General features: G+C 40.2%; 1 protein-coding gene across 3 annotated transcripts in view; it reads left to right on the top strand.

Annotated features, from left to right (window-relative positions):
* Positions 1–23,170, top strand: part of KHDRBS2 (KH RNA binding domain containing, signal transduction associated 2) — a 669,346-nt gene that overhangs the window by 305,949 nt on the left and 340,227 nt on the right. For 2 of the 3 annotated variants that reach the window (XR_003999511.1, XM_030555661.1), the window contains exon 4: positions 12,109–12,255. The exons of the other annotated variant lie outside the window; for it this stretch is intronic. Coding sequence is in view for 1 of the 2 variants with exons in the window: in XM_030555661.1 (XP_030411521.1) it covers positions 12,109–12,255 (147 nt within the window). In the remaining variant the exon portion in view is untranslated. The remainder of the gene's footprint in view (positions 1–12,108; positions 12,256–23,170) is intronic. 3 annotated transcript variants of the gene reach the window in all.

Raw genomic sequence — 23,170 nt, 5'->3', positions numbered from 1 at the left:
TTCCTGCGACCCACCCTGGGAGCAAGTTACCAGTGACCCAGGGCTGGGCCGGAAGGAGGGTGCAGATTGGGGGGGAGAGCCCAGGGCTGGGGCAGCAGAGGAGTGCGGGTGGAGGGAGGCCCAGAGCTGGGGCAGCAAGGAGTGCAGGTTGGGGGGGAGAGCCCAGGACTGGGGCTGCAGGGGGGAGCCCAGGGCTGGGGTGGGGGCAGCCAAATTTTTTTTGCTTGCAGCAGCAAAAAACCTAGAGCCAGCTCTGAATCTCATACAATTTCTGGATATGGGAATATAGTAAAACCTGAGTGTTGCATGTTCACAATTCCTTCTGGAGTTCATAGAGAGGAATTATGGATATTGGAATATTGATAAGGTCTATTTACATTTTTCTTTGGATGTTTTAAATGCCAAACATTGTAAATTGTGTGTTGTCATTACTTTGACATATGCATTTTGCAAAAGCTGTTTTGTATTTCAAGTAATTCAGGCCTATTGTTTTTGGGCAGTATATACTGATTCTTAAAGAAGACAAATGATAGTTATTTGACCAACAAACCTCTCAGTGCCAACTGGCAAGAGGGTTGAAGAATATCCTGATTCTGGCATGTACATTCTGGTACATCAGTGAATCTTAAGTGAGGTCTTAAATGAAAGCCAAGGTAACACTGCTCATTAACATTGTTGGAAAATATATGTATAGCTACTATGTAAGGACTTATGCATGTGTTTGTGTGTATACATATACACCTCTACCCCGATATAACACTGTCCTCAGGAGCCAAAAAATCTCACTGTGTTATAAGTGAATCCGCATTATATCAAACTTGCTTTGATCCACCAGAGTGCGCAGCTCCCCTCCTTCCCCCTGAGCGCTGCTTTACCACGTTATATCTGAATTTGTGTTGTATTAGATCACATTATATCAGGGTAGAGGTGTACATATACATAGATAGATATAGATAAAATACTGAAAATATGCTCTTGGATTCTGTTTCTCAACCTCTGCTGTGACACAGGTTTCCTGTCAGACAAAAGACACCTGTATCTGGCTCTCTGTAAGCTAACACATTTACATATGAAGTCAACAGATATGAAGCCAACAATGAAATGCACACAGCAGGGGCAGAGAACCTTATCTTTCAAAAATCTTCAAAGGCTTACTGGACTATATTTGGGGAACTTCAAAGGCTTGCTGGACTATATTTGGGGAACTAAGATGTCCTGTCATCTTGCACCTAGGAAGTAAACAGGCAGTGTGTTTACGTGTATGAAAAGAATCTGAACCAGCCTTGGTGAAATAAAACTTCTTTAGACAAGAGGTTAACCTGTAAAATGTAGTTTGTGGAAAGAGTATTATGACTTTGTTTTATATGTTACCTTTTTTGTTTCAATTATCTTTACTCATTATTTCTTGAGTCTTGAATCTTTTATAATAGACTTATTCCTGTTTTCCCTCTAAAGATATCTGTGTTGTGGTATTAAGCAAGAAACCAACTTGTATGATTGCACTGGGATGGATGTATTCTCTGTTCCTTTGGGACACCAGACTTGGTATTTCTGTGACTGTTCAGTGGATAAGAGGCTGAACGCTGTAGGGGAACACTTCAAAGGGGTTTGAGATCTGGGGTACACCTACTGTTAACCTGAAAGGCAAAGTAAGGGCACACATAGCCTACAGGAGAGTACATGGGTATCTAACAGGCTGGTGGTGTCAGGGAGCTGTCACCCAGTTAAGCACATGTAAGTCTTCTTCATGCTGGAAGCAGGAGGTAACACGATGACTCAGTCCTGAGTACCCAAGAGCTATCACAATTATGTTTGACAACAATAAAAGATTCTTTTTTTTTAATCTACAGCATTTCCTAATATGTCTAATGTAGAATGCTGTCTGTTTATTACTACTGATTTTCAAGATGAATTCTGATCATAAATAATTGGCAATTTCATTAATTGCTTTAGGACTGTTATCTAGCTTATTAGCAGTAACTTCTAGCCTTCTATGGGACCATTTGTGGTCCTAATCGAGCAGGAACAGGGCCAGCTCTAGGCACCAGCATTCCAAGCATGTGCTTGTGGTGGCCCTTTTCAAGGGGCAGCATTCCAGCCTTTTGGGAGTGGCACTTTTGAAGGGGTGGCAGTCTGGCTTGCTTTTTTTTTTTCTTTGCTTGTGGTGGCAAAAAACCTGGAGCTGACTCTGAGCAGGAGAGTAGCTTTTAAACATCTGAAAAAAAAACTATTAACAAGTTTGTTAAAGACGAGAACTTGTCTATTCTTGATATAAGTAAATATAGCTGGAGAGAGATGGATGCATTTAATGCAAGTTTGAAATTAGGTTGCATAGTAATAGATGTGGTAATGCTTGAATGATGCTATGGATCAAACTCTTCTTAGAAATGTATTACAAGTTGTGTGATTGGAATATTTGTTCTGCGAGGAAAATGCCTATTCTTCCAGAAATTTGCTTTAATTAAGCTACCTCATCCATTGTTTTTCTGACAAATTTTCATAGAAACTTAAACACTTGAAGTCTCCGTCAGTCTTTCTATTTTGTGTTTAGACATATTTCAGTGTGTTTGGAAAAATAATATATTCCATTTTTTACCACTATAATTGCTATAATTACTACATTTGAAGGTATGGTAGTACAAGCACAACACTTCTTCACAATTTATACTTACTGCATTTAAACCATATTTTAATATATTTATATTGACTGTTTAAACAATATGTCAGTGTTTCTCAAACTGAGGCCGCAGCTTGTGTAGGGAAAGCCCCTAGTGGGCTAGGCCGGTTTGTTTACCTGCCACGTCCGTAGGTTTGGCCGATCGCAGCTCCCACTGGGTGCAGTTCGTCGCTGCAGGCCAATGAGAGCTGCTGGAAGCGGCAGTCAGTATGTCCTTTGGCCCGCGCCACTACCAGCAGCCCCCATTGGCCCACAGCGGTGAACCGTGGCCAGTGGGAGCCGCGATCAGCTGGACCTGCGGACGCGGCAGGTACACAAACCGGCCCGGCCCGCCAGGGGCTTTCCCTATACAAGCGGTGGACCCATTTTGAGAAACGCTGTTTTTAACTCTCTAATCTAGGACCCTTAACTTTCCAAAGAAGGACACTTAAGTGTATATATATGTGTATATACTGTCTGTTCCATTTTGTTTCTTACAGCTGTCCCCATACTCCATTTTGTTTTTGTTCTCCTCCTGTGGCCGCCTTTCCCTGGCTGTTAAATTGCTTACCAGGGCCACTGCCCTTCTCAAAGGGAGGGCCCCTTGAGTTGTTTAACAAGAGCCATTGCCCTTCTCAAAGGGATGGCCACTTGTGCTGTGTGCTAAATGGGACCACTGCCCTGTTCAAAGGGTTAGTCCTGTTATCACCTCGTTGAACCTGGGCTCGGTGTAGGGCAGGCAACGTCCAGAGCTGCAAGACCTATTGTGTTTTTAAGATCCTGGGCATGAGTCATAGGCCTCATGTGCTTTTGAGTCACCTATTGCACAGGACTCTGCCCAGACATGTTTCTGTGCTTACATGCCTGGTTTTTCCCTGTGCCTCCTCCCCTGTGACAGAGGGAACCTATCAGGATTACTGGCGGGAAACTGCCTGAGTTTGCCTTTAAAAACAGACATTTTTGAAACAAACATCAGAAAGGTTCCTGCATTGCTGCCTGGTCTGATCAGCCAGGGGTTTTGGGGGGGTCCTTTCTCCGCTCTCGTTTTATTTTTTGAGCGTACCCCCGTTTTTTGAAAAAACCCCCCCACGAAGAACAAATTGCTACCTGAGAGATCTCCTGATTATTGAGACTGTACCGAGCCCTCTTTGCCTCTTCTGATGTTGCTGCTCCTTCTGCCTTTGCTGCTTCCTTGGGGACTGGTAAAAATCCCTCTGTGAAACTTTCCCTACTTTTATTTTATTACTTTAGCTGCTGGCTCTGTTTCCCCAGCACACAGACTCAAGCTAAACCTTGGTCTCTGTCTTAAAACCTCTCTTCAACTCCATGGCGCTTTGCTGCTAAAAATAAGTTTGTGCCGCTGCTAAGCTCTGCTCCTGTGGGCTTTGCCTCGGGGCTCCCTGCTTTCAGTTGTATCCCTTGGCTTCAGCCACCATCCCTTGGCTTCCTTGGGAGCCGTATCCTGGGCACATACCACTCTGCCCTCTATGACTTCCGCATAGCATAAGGTGCACCATAGGTTTTGGTTTTTTTAGTTTAATAAGTCATAGTTTGTTAAGATTGTAGAGCTTGTAAGTTTCAACTGCCTTGTTATAGTTTACTGTTTTGTTGCTCCGTATAGTTGCTTGTTATAGTTTTGCTTAGAATTGTGATATTTGTTGTTTTGCCTAGTCGTTGGTTAAGACAGATAAGGTTTTTGCTGCTTAAATTCGTCTCCCCGCTGTCCCAATCTCTCCCTGAACTTTCCCGTATCTGTTTTTCTCCCGCTCCAATCTCCCCCTCTGTGTGCTCCTCCGTGTCTCCCTGTTATAACCCTTTGCTGCTTTTCCCCCGCATCTGCATCACCCTCCGAACTTCCCAACTCCTTGCTGCTTCCCCCCCCCCGCGTCTGCATCACCCTCCGAACTTCCCAAACCCCTTGCTGCTTCTCCCCCTGTGAAACTTCCCAAACCCTTTGCTGCTTTTTTTTCCTTTGTTTTTGGTGTCCGCTTTTTGCTTAAACCTCTCTCTAGCCATTCTCTGCTGCCCCTCCCCTACCGAAGATCACCATCACACTGCTCCCTTGTCCTTACCCTGCAGGGCTTCAGAGTCTCTCGCTGCTTCCAGCCGCACTCTCCTCTCATCAGTTGCCACTAATCATTCACTCCCCTCCCCCCTCCTGTTCCTTGACAGATTATCTGCTATCCTGGCCTCACAAATTAAGTCATTACTTTTCTTTTATACCGTTACATTGCATAAATTCACTTATATTCAGATTTTACTTGTAATTATAACACCCCATTGGTTGCTTCCACTTTTCTGATATACTTTGTATTTGCATTGATACCTTTGTGTTACATTGTGTATAAGGCCACTAACCACTTAATACATTCTGTCTAAGACTGTTGACCATTTTATATAGAAGCTACCATTTTATTTTGCATTTCTTTTTGATACGCTTATTGACTGTACTGTATCCCATTGTGCTGAACCCCACTTACTGTACCCCACTGTTAGAACTCCCTACACTGTTCAATAAGAACCCCCCCATCGTCTATTGTAAACATCCTATACGCCCCATCCCATTGTATTTCATTGTTAAATTCCCACCACTTCCTTTTTCCTTTAATAAAGAAATTAATTGGCACCCCACCTGTGTGGTAATTGCTCCCCAAGATCCCATATACCTGCAGGCAGGGACATATACATATACATATATTTAGTAATTTAATTTCTTAAATTAGTCCTTTCATAGCTTTTCATAGATTTTTGTTTGTTTCTGTTTTGGGCTGGTGAATGATGTGAATGTGGAGATACCAATTAACTCTGGACCTTGCATTCTGTATTGTCTTGAAATCACTTTGCCTTCATTGTAGACCAAATGAACCAAGATACATTCAGTAATGGGGTTATGGGAAGTTTGTCTTTTTTTCTTTTTTTTTTCCTCCTTTTTTTTTGGTATTTTGGGCCTCATTTGCACCAATGAAATGTGAGATGATTTCACATGCAAAATTAGTAGATCCATGATTTTTAATGTCTGGAATGTCTCTTCCCTTGCCACATGTTATTTTTCCTATAGGGAGCGATGGGCTACAGAGTGAGCGTGTGACACTCCAATCACAGGGCAGGGGAGTTAAGGCCCTAATTCAAACTCTTCTCCAGCCAGGCCATGGAGCCGTGACTCATGGGCCACGGGCCTACTGGGCCACCTGGCTGGTAAGTGCCTGACTGGGTCCTACAGAATCCGCTGGTGTTGGGGTAGCAAGCCTAGCATGCTTCCTCCCACCCCGAGTAGGCCCCAGAGCCTCCACCCTGGCCTCATGTCCTCCCCACCCACCATCCTTGGGTCCAGAACCTGGAGTGCTCTCCAGTCTTACTCCACTCCAACCTGTCTGGCTCTACTCGTCCGCTTCTGCCACATCCCAGTAGGGGTGCCATTTATGAGGTGGTGGGGAGGCATCTGCCCCCTCCCTAAGTTTTGTTCCACCGGCCAAGAGTGACCACGCATGTTCCCCCATTGCTCGCTCCTTTTCCCTCTCCCCTCACTGGCCAGGAGTTGCCCCCTCCTGATACTAAAATCTGAAATAGGGGAAGGCCGCAATGCAGACCACCATCTCCCCAGGGCTGTTATTTGCAGTCAACTTGGTCCCTCCTGCTACCTGGAGCCTCCTTTCTGCCCCTTTGCTATTCTGGCATGCCCCACTAGCTGGCTTATAGTCAATAGCTTCACCACCTTGCTCCGAGCCCCAATGTACTCACCCTATTTTGCGGCCCAGATCACAGCCCATTCCCATTCCTCTTCTTTCCCTCCTACCCGCCCAGCCCATCTCTGCAACCTGGCTCAATTGTGAGATGGGGAGAAATGTTTGTGCAGGATGAGCAGCGACACCAGGTGGCTCAGGCCAGCCCTGCATGTCCTGTTTTCAGTTTAGGGAAATACGGTCACCCTAGTTATGGCTCCCTGATTCCCTACTTCAGCCTAATTTAGCCTAGGCTGCATTAACTTGCACCAATTGTCTGGCCTGCATGAGCTCATATGTCAGCTGGCAAGTGCAGCACACATCAGCTGCTCTCCCTCCCTCCCATCCCTGACTGGACCTGGTTTTAAAAGGGGAAAATGTTTCAGCAATTTTTGTGAACATTTTTTCATCACACATTTTCCTATTTTGAACACTTTCAACCAGTTTTACCCTGACATGACCCCTGTGCCGCAGGCCACAGGGATAGATGTATAAGAGATATCTGTACTGCCTTCACATGAAGGGAATGGAAGGTGCCACAGAATCTGCCCCTAAGTATTGATTGTGGCCCTCTGACCTTTTGGAAATAACATAGTTAGACTTCAGACTGAAAACTTGGACATCACTGATATGTAGTCAGGAAGAGGTTTTTTGTTTTGTTTTATTTTTTAACAGAAGCCTTCCCCAATGTGAAATGTGGGCTCAACTATGCATTCATCCAAACCCCATAAAGATATATGTATAAATAAGAAATATGTATTTATTTTAATTCCTTGATGAATACTGTGTAGAAAATGGATCTTTCCATTTGTGAACAAGAGTTAAGGAGGAAGGTACCCAGGTGACTTAAAAAACTAAGGCACAAAAGCACGTCTGAGAGATTGCCTTGCTCTCAGTTCCTGCACAATAACATGGTAATTGGTGTTATCTGGGGTACCTGAGCTAATGTTCTCCAGTCTTAAATATCAAGGAGCTGATAGCCGGGTGTTCTCAGCGATCTGTGTCCAGGAAGCCCACTTCCTTTCTATACCACCCATGGAAAGGGGTGTATGTGTGTGTGTGCATACAATATTGTTCGTGGTGAGGATTTTTAATTTAACTTTGTTTGTAAAGTCATTTGACTTTTGTAACTGAATACATTTTATAAAAATCCAACAAAACAAAAAAAATCCAAGGCCAAAGTTGGATCCCCCACATGAATCAGTAGTCACATAAATGAGCCCCCCTTATTTATAAAAAGCAGATGCATAAGCATGTATTTGGGATTATAATTGTGGCACACACGTCTCAGAATTTTATTACATATATTTCACAGAAAAAGAGTTAAGATTTAACAAAAAACCTTGACTCGGTCTCCACCATTATAAGTCTCTAAGTATTTTATCAGAGTCTCAGTTTGTTGAATTCCTTAGCATATTTTCATAGTTCATTATGCTCTTCTCTGTCCTGTGTGTACAGTAGGTTCTTAAAAATTTGAGAAGTCAATCCACCTTTTGGTATGAGTTTCCTCATGTATAAAATGGTGGTGATACCTGTGAATTCCATAATACTTACGAGTTCCACAAAGCTGATGGAGAAACTTATAAATTCCTTTGGGACTTGATGAAACTCCAAAATGTTGAAATTTCCATGGTGCATATAAGCCCTATGGCACATACTCAACCATATCACACTACTCCTATGCTCTACGTTTCTTCCAGAACTGAAGTTTCTAGCTACACCATTTTTGATATAACTCTTTAAAAAAAGTTAGCTGACTTTCTCAATAAACCTCAGATTAATCCCCCTGAATATTATTTGTCTCCACATGACAAACTTCAGGCAGAAAGAGGCTTTTTTTAAGAAAAGAAAGAAAGTTGGACTAGGATTGGTATTCAGCTTAGTTAACATTACTTACTGAAGTAATTGTGTAGTCCTTTTCATCTTCAAAGCACTTTGCAACTCATTAATTAGATAATGTTTTTAACCTTAACTATGGAGTGGCTTCTGCAGCACCATAAATTGAAGCCAGAAAGATTCAAATAGGAAATAAGGTGCAAATTCCTAGCAGTGAAAGTAATTAATCATTGCAAGAGCTTACCAAGGGAAATGATAGTCATTGTCACTTGAAGTCTTTAAATTGACGTTGGACACCTTTTCAAAAGATAATTTGTGACTGAACTACAGTTTATTGTGCTCAATAGCATACATTTAAATAGGGAAGAATAATTCCCTCCACTACAGTAATTCCTGGGTGAAATACTATGGTCTATATCATGAAGGCTTTCAGACAAAATTACCTTAGTGGTTCCTTACAGCCTTAAAATCTATAATCTTAATGAATTTTTGGGCTAGAAATTTCCTTACTCTATTTAAAAGTAAGAAAAGTAGTATTAATTTTCATGCTTGTTGAACTAAACATTGGGAAAATGGATTTTTCTTGTCTTTAGTGAGACTTGGTGAACACTTCAGTGTATTGCATCAGTTTTGAGGCCTATGCTGTATGAGCGTGACTTCCATGAAGCATCAAAGTGTGTGTGAGTATCATCATCTGTGATTATAAGATCATATCCAGCAGAAGCAGAATCATATCTGAGACCTCACAGAAGTTACAAACTTTGCCAAAATAGCATGCAGAGCTTGTAACTGCTGCATGTTTATACATTTAAAGTACTGATCCCATTGCCATATAATGTGAGTCTTAAGGTAGTTAGCGTCTCTTGGCATAGTTCTTGATGAAGTTATAAACTTCAAGCAGAAAGAAAACATTACAAAGTGTCCAGAAATATTTTGCCCAGGTCAGAGTCCCTAGGCCTTCAGTGTAATCTACCAAATATGTGTCTAGTTGCCTCTTTGCACTACCGCATGTGCAATATTCAGAAAAGCAGACACTATGAAAGTGGGGAGTCAAACCTGACAGCTATATATTAGGGTGACTATGGGGAGAAAAAAGTACCTCCCATCAAAATTTGCTATTAATAATGGAACATTGTTTAGTGTGATTCATTTTGAACACATTTTGAAGCTAAGTACATACTCTAGATCTTTTAAGTTCATACATGATTAGACAGACCTAGCAAAAAATATTCAACAATCTCTGTCCCAGCTGGGCTTTGTGATGCTGCTGTTCTTGACATCTCTTGTGTCCCTCCTATATGGTTATATGTATGGATATGCTAAATCCTGAATCACTTAGTCTTGAGCAATGAATTTGGAAGCAAGATTGCCATTGTGCTTGCAGAAGTTGTGATTTCCTAATCTGCCATGTTTTGCCCTGAGCTGTATGTCTTCCTCTCCTTTTATTTCTCCTCATGGCCAAAGAAGTATAATCTTCTGCTATCCATCCCTGATGTGGGATTGGATGTGCATTTGAAAATTCAGCCACTTTCCATCTCCCCTAGCCCAGGAAACTGCGTGCCTCTGCAAGAAATATTGATGATGATACCACTGGAGGAGATGCACAGCACTATCTTCTCCCTGCTGTTCCTGAGAATTCACTATTGAGAAAAGGCTGCTGCTGGGAGGAGGCTCTCAGCCTGGCAGTGAGTTTTGAATTTATGGGAAGGAGTCTGAAATAAAGAGTTCAAATAGTTTTTTCTTTTTAGTTTATCACATTGTTTCATTTGTCTCAGCACATAATGTTACTGCACTGCAACACATATTAAACTTGCTAAACAAGGTATGCAACAGTAAATCATTATTAATATATTAGTCCATTTTGTTTTTTACCTGTGCAAAGCTATCATAAACTTAGTGATCCAACACATTTTTTCCCTTTACTTCATTAAAAAATAATCAAGTTCATTTATAAAACTTCAAAGAGTGTTGGTAACTTTCCCTAAAAGAGTCCGAGAACTTAATTTTTGTGTTTCTCTTTGTTGTGAATCAAAGAGAAATAGGACTGACATTTGCAACAATTACTGCATTGTTTCATCATGTTTTGTTATAGCAAAATCTAATTCTGTTGAAAGTCTTCATATCTAATTATTCCAATAGGTGAAATTCGTTATAACATCTCGTAACAGACTGTCTCATATACTCTCCTTGACTATTTTTTCATGGGATCTAAGTGGTAAAGCTGTAATGTCATTGACACTAAAATTCTGATCTAGTATAAGAGAATTTCTATCACATAATGGACTCTCACATATCTTTCTGTAAAACTTTGTTCACTTTTAATATGCAAATAAAGAAGAGCTTCACCTTAAAAATTAAAATATGCTATATAATCTTCACCTACCAAAACACCAGTATGAGAGCAATGCTTGATGACGTGATTTTGTTTTTATTTCTTCAACAGTGATTGAACAAACTCCCTCTACTACAGGGGTTCTCAAACTGGGGGTCAGGACCCCTCACGGGGTCATGAGGCTATTACATGGGGGTCGCAAGCTGTCAACCTCCATCCCAAACCCCGCTTTGCCTCCAGCATTTATAATGGTATTAAATACATAAAAAGATGTTTTTAATTGGTAAGAGGGGGGGATTGCACTCAGGGGCTTGCTGTGTGAAAGGAATCACCAGTACAAACGTTTGAGAACCCCTGCTTTACTAAATACTACTGAGATGATATTAATTTTCATGAACTGAACTTGCAGATCTATGCTCAGGCTTCAAAGACAAAAGTTTTGCAGTGTGATTTCTAAAATATACATGTCAATATTAACATTTTAAATCAAGTGAAACACACTTTCTTTAGCCCATGTGCTACCATGACTTAATGTGTGACTTTGGGGAAATTACTTAACTTTTCTTTCTATCATTATTTCCCCATCCATAAAAGGGGATATAATTGTCTAGCACAGAGGTAGGTACGATTTTGTCAAAAAATATATTTAAAAGTTAAGCTTTCAACCTTAAATCTTAATTTCCTTTCTTCTGAGTCCCTGCTTTCCCACCTGTAATATTTCTTATCAGTAGATTTGTTTAGAGTGCATTATGTATAGTGGTGGCAATGTTGTCCATTATGTTGTCATAATAAGCCGTAACCTTACGACAAATTTTCCAATAATTTGCATCTTTTCAGTGAATTATATATAGCGTATTGTAGAGATATCTGCTCTTGTATTACACTCTCTAGCTAAGCACCTCAAAGCACTTCGCAAACACTACTGAATTATGCCTCATGACACTGCTCTGATGTAGGAAAGAATTACTATCCCCATGTTACAGATGGAGAAAATGAGGCATAGACAGGTTAAGCAACTTGTCCAGAGGGTTACACAGGATGTCTATGGGAGAGCTGGGAACAAAACCCTAATCTCCTGACATCAAATCTAGAGCTTTAACAACTGAAACATCCTTTTCCTAAATGATACCATGGAATTTTCAGAAAAGTTATAGCACTGTTTTGATGAGAACTCAGTAAATTACTCAAAACTCTATATCTTAAAATATTCTGGGCCATAGTAAAAATATGTGTGGCTGAAAAGCCTTTCTGCAGTGAAGATTCACACAGCTTGTCTGTCTCCCTAATGCAGTTTCTGCGTTAGAGTTAATGATATTTCAATATTTCTGAAGTATTTAGCATTTTTCTCTGTACTGATTACAATCTGTTGTAGATGATAATTATGCTGCTTTTATCACTCAAACACTCAAGTGATTTTTAAATCTTCAAGTGGCTCATACCAGATTTTTATTTCTCAAAGGGTTTGAAAGTCTGCTTAGATTATGCCCTTCTGTCACATTAGCTGTAAATGCTAAATCAATGCAAAATGAATAGAGTCTTATTTCTAAAAATAACCTTTTTCACAGGAAGAAGAACTAAGGAAAAGTGGGGAAGCCAAATATTCACACTTGAGCGATGAGCTTCATGTTCTAATTGAAGTGTTTGCTCCACCTGGGGAAGCTTATTCACGTATGAGTCATGCCTTGGAAGAGATTAAAAAATTCCTTGTTCCAGTAAGTGGCTCATAACATTTTTTTTTCTAATTGTCTCTAGTTCTGCTACATTGAACTCACTCATTCTTTAAAATCCTGCCTGGTTCACGAAACAATTTGATCTGCAGAAGATTCATCTTATGCCCAACATCCATTAATTGTTCCTTAAGTATCTTCTGCATGGGATTTTTTTATGATCATAAGTCACGGACATCAATGTAGAAATATGCTTCTAAGATCCTTGATTACTGTATATTTGTACTGCCACTGTTTGCATGTGCTACATTTTACATAAATATTTTCTATAAAAGATTCTGAATTTACATGCAAAACTAAAAATACAATAATAACATCTTATTCGGCAGAGTTTACACTAATAATTCTAATCAGCTCCAATATTACTGCAGTTCAGAAGACTAATCCTGACTCAGGCTTGAATTTAAAAAAAACATCCCTATTCAGGAAAGCACTTCAGTATGTGTTTAAGTGCTTTTTGAAACAGGGACCTGAAACTCCTAGAATATTATGTAGTGGGAGAAATAAGGGATGGAGGAAACTCATTTATATTTGTATTATACAGAACTACTTCAGCTAAACAAATCCTTGCAATCTGAACCAGAATTATGTTCCTTTTTGCCTATAAATTTCTTTGCAAATTCCTTCAACTATTTGAAATTTCAGTTGTTCAAATTTATACACTGTACCCCATGATATTTTGATATTCAAGGTTTTACTTTATATATAATCTGCATTAATGATGACTTTGCAACAGTGTTGTGGCATGAGCTGCATACCAAAAAAAGCTGTGGTTTTGTCTAGTCTGATCTGAGGACATAGATACTGTTGAATGCAATGAATACAGAATAAGAGTTGATTCAAATTTTGCAATAAACAAAAAAAGCAATAAAAATGTCTTCTAATTAAAAGGTTTGTCATCCAACAAGAATGCAACAATGCATTTACTATAGTTTGTACCCATATAATACACATCAAAGTAAAAAACAAACAAACATTCAAATACTCAAATTGATTATAGCATAGGCTAATCATTTAGAGGCTTTCTTTTCTTGATTCCTTTTTTGTTTGTTTGTTTTGTTTTAAATTGTTCTTTTTTGGATACAGTATTTAAAACCTTATATTTTACAACCATTGAACATGGTGGGTTTTTTTTAAAATGAATAACTTGAAAATGGCTACACGCAAACTGTGAGATATTTTGCATTAAATACTCAAAATTCATGCTAAGTGTGACAACAAAATATACCATGTTTGAAACAGGCCATTAAGTTGTCACTTTTCATCCCACTACTGTATTTCCAGTTTGGAAATATGAATGATGAAGTTAAATGATCTTTTAAATGTTTTTATACTGGAGGAAATTAATGAGAATTGAAAACAGTTTACTAACATAAATTTTGTTTCCAGACTGATCATGCAATAAAGGGGACAGAATAAGAATATAAGTATGGCCATACTGGGTCAGACCAATGGTCCATCTATACTAGTATCCTGTCTTCTGACAGTGGCTAGCTCTAGTTGCTTCAGATGGAGTGAACAGACCAGAGCAATCATTGTTTGATCCATCCCCTGTTGTCCAGTTCCATTTTCTGGTAGTCAGCAGTTAAGGGAGACTCAAAGCATGGGGTTGTGTCCCTGACCATCTTGGATAATAGACATTAATGGACCTGCCTTCCATAAACTTATCTATTTTTTTTAACACAGTTGTACTTTTGGCCTTTACAACATCCCCTGGCAATGAGTTCCACAGGTTGACTGTATGTTGTGTGAAGAAGTGTTAATTTTAAACCTGTTGCCTATCAACTTCATTGCGTGACCCTTGGTTCTTGTGTTTATGTGAAGGGGTAAACAGCACTTGACACCACTCATGGTTTTATAGACCTATATCATATCTCCCCCTAGTCATCTCTCTTTTCTAAACTGAACAGTTCCAGTCTTTTTAATCTCATCTCATATGGAAGCTGTTCCATACCCTTAATCACGTTTGTTGCCTTTCTCTGTGTCTTTTCCAAGACTAATGCATCTTTTTTTGAGATGGGATGACCAGTACTGCATGCAATATTCAAGCTATGGGTGTACGATGGATTTACATAGTACCTTTATATTTTCTGTCTTATTACTTATCCCTTTCCTAATGGTTCCTAATATTCCATTAGCTTTTTTGACTGCCTCTGCACATTGGCAGCATATGTTCAGAGAACTATGCACAGTGACTTCAATATCTTTCTTGAGTGGTAACAGCTAATTTAGACCCCATCATTTTGTATGTATAGTTGGGATTGTGTTCTCCAATGTGCATTACTTTGCAGTTATCAACATTGAATTTTGTCTGCCATTTTATTGCACAGTCACCCAGTTTAATGAGATTCCTGTATAATTCTTCAGCAGGGCCGGCTCCAGGGTTTTTGCCGCCCCAAGCCCCGGTGGGGGGGAGGGGAAAGCGATCGCAATCAGCAGCAGCTCCACCCCGCTGTTTTCTTCTTCTGCAGCAATTCGGCGGCAGGTCCTTCCCTCCAAATGGGAACGAGGGATCCGCCACTGAATTGCCATAGAAGAGCCCGACATGCCGCCCTTTCCCCTTGGCTGCCCCAAGCACCTGATTGCTGACTGGTGCCTGCAGCCGACCCTGCTCTTCAGTCAGTTTTGGTCTTAACTATCTTGAGTAACTTTGTATAATCTGCCCATTTTGCCAGCTCACTGTTTACCCATGTTTCGAGACAATGTTATGAAGATGTTGAACAGCGGTACAGTACAGATTGATGGGGGAACCTTGCTATTTACTTCTCCATTTTGAAAACTGAACATTTATTCCTACACTTAGTAACTAGTTAAAAGATAGGACACAAATCCATGAGAAGATGTTCCCTCATACCCATCACTGCTTACTTTTGCTTAAGGGCTTTTGGTTTAGGATCTTGTCAGTCTGTCTGAGTGCTATATCTACTGGATCACCCTTGTCCACACACTTGTTGACGCTCTCAAAGAATTTTAATAGATTGGTGAGGCATGATTTCCCTTTGCAAAAGACATGTTGACTCTTCCCCAAGATACCGTGTTCATCTGTGTCTGATAATTCTGGTCTTTACTATAGTTTCAACAAATTTGCCTGTTGGCAATTGGGTCATGATAAAATATTGCAGAGCAAATCAATGCAGCAACAAAAAATTGACAGTGTACCTTGAAATGACAATTTAGCTGCAGCTAAATTATGTAGATGTGCCAAACTTCAGAGCATGAATTTTTATAGTTAAAATAATCCCTGGTTTGGAGGAGTTTGTGATTTAGGTGGGGCTGATAGCACTGCCTACTATTAAGGTTGCTTGAAACTTTTATTGCAAGACTTTATTTTCAGTTGCTTATAATTTTGCGAAACTAAAACCATTTTGAATGAATATTTCCATGCTGGGTGTCTGAGGCTGATTTTGTATGTTTGCTTGTTTGTAATTTTAACCAAAGCAAGCCAGCCATTTCTGAGAACAAGGCTCCAGGGCATCACTGAAATGCCTTTATCCATGAAACTGTCCTTTCTCATTCTACAGTCTCTTACCTCATTCATTACACACCTTCCAACATCTGCAACCAATTATGCAGGGGTCCTATAGACAATAGCCTCCTCTACCACACAATCCTGATTCATCCCTCAGACATGTCTATTCTGTGCATTGAAAGGCTAGGCCTACTGTCATGGTACAATTCCCCACTCTGAACCTTAGCGTCCAAAAGATGGGGTACCAGCATGAATTCCTCTAAGCTTAATTACCAGCTTAGAACCTGTAGCGCTGCCACCAACCAGGAATTCCAGTGCCTGGTACACTCTGGTCCCCACAAAACCTTGCCCGGGGACCCCCAAGACCCAGACCCTCTGGATCTTAACACCGTTGCCTCTCCCAGGCTTCCCCTCCCTGGGTTACCCTGGAAGATCACTGAGATTCAAACTCCTTGAATCTAAAACAGAGAGGAAAATGCACCTTCCCCCCTCCTTCTCTCTTCCCCTCCCAGATTTTCCCTGAGAGAGACAGTAATCCTGGCACAGAGAGAAATCAGCCTCTCTCTCCCTCTTCCCTCCTTTCTGCCCACCAATTCCCTGGTGAATCCAGACCCAGTCCCCTGGGGTCTCACCAGAATAAAAAAACAATTAGGTTCTTAAACAAGAAAAGCTTTTAATTAAAGAAAGAAAAACAGTAAAAAATATATTTCTAAATTTAAAAAAAAATGGAATAGGTACAGGGTCTTTCAGCTATAGACACTGGGAATACTCTCCCAGCCTAAGTATACAAGTACAAATTAAAATCTTTTCAGCAAAATACCAATTTGAACTCCTTTCAGCCAAATATACGTTTGAACTTCTTCCAACCAAATACACATTTGCAAATAAAGAAAACAACCATAAGCCTAACTCGCTTTATCTACCTAGTACTCACTAGTCTGAACTTATAAGAGCCTGTATTGGAGAGATTGGAGAGAAACCTGGTTGCACATCTGATCCCTCTGAGCCCCCAGAGTGAACAACAACCAAACACTAACAGCACAGCACAAAAACTTCCCTCTCTCAAGATTTGAAAGTATCCTGTCCTCTGATTGGTCCTCTGGTCAGGTGACAGCCAGGATTACTGAACTTGTTAACCCTTTACAGTCAAAGAGATATAAAGTACTTCTTGCTATTAACTTTTCTTATCTGTTTATGACACCTACACAAAGAGCAAGGGGTGTGATTTCCAGCTCACGTATATGGATTTATGCTAGCTCCATTATGGCTAGTGAGACTATAAATAGTAGCATAGCTGCAATTAGCACAGTCAGTGGCCTGTGCTGAGTACAAACCTGCCTGAACCCCATGAGTATGTATTCAGCATGGCTAAATTGTGGTACTCCTTCTGCTGCCCATGCTACTGTGGCCACACTATTCAAACTCATGCTGTCATCAAGTAGCACAGCAATATGTGCCTGAGCTGGGAATCACATCTCTAGCTCATAGTATAGACCTAGCCGATGAACCAGGTGTACAGTGGAAAAACTAGTATGCAATCTTGTAATTAGAAACAGTATCATAATGCACAAGCAACCGGAATTCTGGCATTTCTAATTTCAGTGCTTGTCTTTGCAATCTTAATGTTTGTTTAACATAATGAGAGGGTGTGGGGGGGAGGGGGCTGAGAGAGAGAAATTTACTGTGCAGAAGGGAAATATTAATACTTACTTAACTATTGGGCCAGATTCTGCAGCCCCAGTTCATGGTGACTAGTATCATACTCTGTGAGTGGTCTTGTTGAAACAATACAAATAAGCAGTAGAGAATCTACTGCAAAGCTTATTTAACTAGCTTATTTTTCTTGTATATACCACTTTGAAAAGTAACTACCATCTTAATCTTAAATTATAGTGATGATTTACACACCTCTATTTCAACCACCCATCCTATGTTCTACCTCCATGCAAAGTATCTCTGTCCTAGGAGAACAAAGAGAGTGGTAGAGTTGTGTGGTCAGGATAACATAAAACTTTGGTGAAAAGCTGTCTTTAATATTCGGATTCTGCACTGCTTAACATTATGTGCTGCACTTATTTGTTTATAAAAAATGTGATGCATTTCTGAGCACTACTAAAAGCTGTATTAGAGGAGATATTTAAAAACAGATTTGTCAGAAGTTTTGGAACTTGGTTTACAGTAGCAATAATCATACCAACAAGTAACGATTGCACTTTCTCACTTGGTTATTAGTTTTATCCTGTCTCTGCTTCCTTTCAGATTTATAATAACCAACAAAGCACTTATTAACTGGTTAGTTACAACCTATGTGCTCAGAAAGCTTGCACTAGATAATTTCCTCTTTGTTCCATGTTTACTGTGTATCTTTTATTTAATCTTTAATCAAATGATACTGTGTTTATAAAATATAATTAATTGTAGCACCAAATAGCTACTATTCCATTACAGGATTTAAAGAAGAACCTTACCCATTTATTTATAGTGACTCAGTGACCTGATAAAGGATACAAATGAGCTTTCATCTTACTTATGGCATATTTTTTACTTTAAATTTAAGTGGAATATTGTGCTCACAATGATTGATTGTTTGCATCAGTAACGTGGAAAGATGTTTTGGTAATTTATCATAAGCTTTTAATAAGACTTCAGAATTACATATGTGCAGAAAAAAATAGAGAAAGCAAAACAATACAGATTGTATGTGGGGATAATAGAGAGAGCATTAAAATTATCTATATACTACCTGATTCAAAATTAACAAACAAGTGTGTTTTTTTTCTTTAATGGCACTTTATTTTCATCTTCAATCTTGTCCAATTATAGTATTAAAACTTTGGCTAGCCAAGATTTCACACCACATTGGAAGACAGAAAATGAGTATTGATACTGGATATTGCAAAAGCTAGTTCCTGTTGAAGCCAAGAAACAGGTGGTGTTTTGGGACTCCATCCAATAGGAATTTTAAACGAATCATTGTACCGTAAAGGTTTGCAACCTTCACTGGTTTACTGATTGACAAGGTTTTAAAACTATGGACCTGATTCAAGGACCAGATATTACATTTTTTTACGATGAATTGAGGCCAGCATATGGCTCTGCAAACTCTCATTTGGGTGTCCTGGTCTGGCCCTATTCAAACCTTGAATAACAGGTAGATAAGGCTTATTTTACAGTTGATCTCACAGGACCATGTTCTCTCTGTTCTTGCACAGGACTCCCACCTGCCTCCACAAGTCCTCTGTGCAATTATTGAGGGGAGAATATGTTCCATTATATATTGATTTGTACACTCTGTGATAAGATATAGATATAATGAAAACAGGAGAGGTCAGATGAGCCATGATCAGTTGTGGAAATGTGACAATTTGAAATATCTGTCTATGTACACCTTATTAACTCTTTGATGTTGGGGGCTCTTTATGTGTATCTGTCAGACTGCAAACTCCATTTTTGAATGTGGGGTTTGTCTACCTTCTCTGTCCTTTTACCTGCATATTGGACTGTAATCCTTTGGGATACAGCATGAACTAGGACTAACAATAATGGATTGTTAACTTAAATGTTCTTAATTAAAATGGAATGGCACTAAACAATAGGTTGATTCCTACCCAGGTGGATTGGCTTATCAGGGGAGAGTTCACCTGGCAATGAAATCACCTGAAAGGGGTCTGAGCTCATCTGTTGAGGCTAATCAGGAGGTCATATGAGAGAGGAGATTGGAAGGTTATAACAGGGCAGGAGCAGCTCTACACTGGTGGGCTTTTGGGTGTAGGGGGAAGGGCATTTTCACCAGCTCATGCTGAGGGAAGCTGCTTCTAGAGCCTGGTGGGGCAGAGGCAACTCCTCTTGTTCCAAGGTCTCCCAAAGGAAGGATGAGTTAGTGTGAGGGGCATTGTGTTCAGAATGATCTGTTGTGTTTCTAAATGGTCTATTAAGTATAGAAGAGTTGACTTAAAAGCCTTTTGCTCAGCCTGTGTCTATTGGCTTCTGCGATCATATATCCCTAAAGAAGTAAATTGTAAACCAAACTTTCAGCTTTGTAGGGATTCTGGGGAATGCTTAAGAGCCGCTGGAGAGGTTGGGGGAGATGGCACCTTGTTTCAGGGCCTGGATAACTGGACCGCAGGGGTACCCACTGCCAAAAGTGTGTCAGACATGAGGGCTGCACCTAGAGCCAGGAACTGCTCTGCCCCAACAATCTAAGGGCATGTGAAATTCAGTGTTTAGATCCCTCACAGTAGTCTGGTGGATTTCTAGCAGGGGAGCTTGACCAGATCAGTGACAGGGACAAGTACCTCAGTATTGAAATGTGACTGGTATATAACTGGGCTTTTAGGTGCCTGGTGAAAACATGCATTCAGTTTTAAGCTAATAGCCAAATTTGGGTTGACATAAATGGTGGAATAAGGTATCCATCCATAAATGGGTATAAATCACACACTGAGGGGCCTGAAGATGTCTAGTACAACCTCTTGCGTTTGCTTCTACTTCTACAGCCTTGCCCTTCACCAGGTAAGTTACACTTACATACATACAACTTAACTTCACTGCCATTTATGTCATCTCTGAATTTGGCCCTAAGAATTCTGAAGGGTTTCTTCACCTTTCCTTCTCATTGAAGAGTTAACCAAAACCATATCTCTGTGCAGCCAGTGTTTGCTTGGGGCTAGCAATTCTGATTTTACAGACTCAGTTAAAACTTTTTTTGGAACCTGAATCATAAGATTGATGGAAAAAATCAAATGAAACCTTTAAAAACAATATATTTTTGGTTTTATCTTACTTCTAATTTTTGACCCCTTTGGGGGTCACACTTTCAATTTTTTTCTCCAAGATGATGAGAGCTGGAAACTTTCTTTATAAGAGAATTTTAACTTTCATTTATCACGTGGCTCCTGGAGTTGTGGCTTTAAGAAAAACACCAAACAGTTTGAGACCTAAGATGAAATTGTGAGGGGTTGGCAATATTTAAAAATAACTTTTTTATCTAGTGTTTCCTCCTGCCTACAAGGAGAAAATGATCCCAGGTTCATCTGAGTACACTTGCATCATTGTAGCACTTCCTTGTGGGCACTCACTACCATGATGGGAGAGGTTTTCCCATAGCTGTGGTTAATCTACCTCCCTGAGAGGCAGTGGCAAGGTTGACAGAATTCTTCCATCAACTTAGCACTGCTTACACCAGGGGTTAGGTTGACATAGCTATGTGTCCTAGGGCTGTGAATTTTTCACATCCCTGAGAGATATGGCTATGCCAATTTAGGGTTTCAGTATATACCAGGCTACAGTTTTCCTCAGTAAAATGGAAACAGCAATGCTTTCTTCCCCTGGAAGGGTGTTGTGAAGCTTAATTCAGTCATAGAGATACATTCAAGCACAATTTGGATCTGAATTCCAAAGGCCTCAACAGCTGTGGACGTTTGAATCTGAGATATTGGTTCTGCCCATCATAAATATAAAATATATCAGTAAAATTTAGATCTGTCTTTACCATTCAAACCACCCCTCCACCACCACCACCAAAATGGGAGTAGTTCAGATACTGAATTTTGGTTTAAACTAAACTGTATATATTAATAGCAAAGAGTCCATTGCTGCTTTTACAGATCCAGAGTAACACGGCTACCCCTCTGATACTTGTGCATATTAACAGTTCTACAGTGCTTTGAGGGCCTCACATGGGATGTTACATATGTATAAGGTGTCATATAATATAACACATTTAAGTAAAATGGAGGGGAGGTTCTCTAAAAAGGAATAAAACTGAAATTCAGTAGTTCATTGCCACAAACCTGTGAAAACAGGGACATTTTCACAGTGGTGGAACGGAACTGGGTAGTGTAAGGGGAGGGCGGGGAACACATTTGGAATCTGTTTATATCCCTTACCAGAGGGTAGGTTTCATGTTCATGAGGGTAAATGTACAACAATTTGTATGTAAACGGCAGAAGTCTAGAAGGCTTCTGATGTAGATGAAATACCTTTGTTTCTAACAATAGAGGTAGGTAATATTCAATAAGAATAGGTAAGAATAATATTCAATAAGAATAGGTAAGAAATAGACAGTCTACATGAAATTTAGTATGCAAGTTAGACTAGATGATCTAATGGTCCCTTTTGGTTTTAAAATCTAAGAATCTGACACTATGTAGACGGTCTGCCTATTTCTCAGATTTGTGATATAGTTCAAACCACCATGACACAGTTGCCCAGGAGTTTTAGATAAATAAGCACAGTACTTGGGTTTGACTGTTCTCATGGTGGAGAATTTGCACTAGCACACATGTGCACCTGAAGTCCACTTTCATTTCACAAATAAAGTCCTGGGACAAAAGTGAGTGATACAAGAGGTGTCAAGAGGGAACTCTTTACCCTGTGTCTGGTGGCTGGAGAAGAGCAGGTTTCTTGGTCTGTATAATGCTTCCTTCTTCTATAGAAATAGCAAGAAACACTGTAGAGAACACTTTGTCACTACCACTCTTGGCCTGGGGGAGAGCTGGAAGCTGATGATATCTTTGACTCATGATTTGGCCATGGGTGGAGACCCATGTGACAAAGGAAGGAAGAGAATTAAAACCATATAACTTGGTGTGGGAAGATAGAAATGAGAGGAATGAGGGGATAGAATTATAGTGATAAATGAAGAAGGGAACAGGTTGCTAAAGAGAGGTGTGGGAAGACAACACAGAGGAATGGTAGGGGAATCAACCCACATTTGAGAGGAGAGGGTAACTGAAGAAAACAAATGACTGGGAAGGAAATACTATATAGAAAGAGTAGGAACAAATGTAGCAGCGGGCCAGGAAATAAACTGATTGTGAGAGGGCAACTTCCAAAACAAGAGATCAGAGTCCCCCCACATTTAGTAGGGGAGAGACCTACTGTTGCTAAACCAGGTGACAGCTCCCTGTGCCCCCCACCCCCTGAGTCTGTTAGTCACCCTAGACAAACCACTCAGGACTCTGCCAGCCCTTACTGTGCCTTGCAGATTAACACTTGGTGTACCTCCGTTCCCAAACGTCCCAGTGTCCACCCCCTGTCACTGAACACTCAGACTAATCACCAAGTGTGGTGACTCCAAAGAGGCAATATGTGCACAGTAGCTTACTTGATTGAATCAAGAAGGTGCATGCTACTTACTATCATGGCACTGAGATGAATTTCAAATAAGAAGAGAATAAGTTTATTAACAAAGAACAGAGAATCACAGATTCAAGTGAGGGGCTTTTAAGGTCACAGGTAGGTAGTAAAAAAAAAAGATGGAAGACAATTCATACACTGGGAGAAAAGTGGGGACTGCACCTTTCACTGGAGGTCTTAGCTGGATCTTGAACTCTCTGCTAGTTTCTGCCACAGCTGGGAAAGTAAAAAGCTTCAGATTTCCCTCTTGAATGACTCCAATACTATTACCACCCCCATCACTCCATCCCA

The sequence above is a fragment of the Gopherus evgoodei genome, chromosome 3 (genome assembly GCF_007399415.2).
Source record: "Gopherus evgoodei ecotype Sinaloan lineage chromosome 3, rGopEvg1_v1.p, whole genome shotgun sequence".
Taxonomy (NCBI): domain Eukaryota; kingdom Metazoa; phylum Chordata; order Testudines; family Testudinidae; genus Gopherus; species Gopherus evgoodei.
This window is presented reverse-complemented; position numbering and strand designations above follow the sequence as displayed.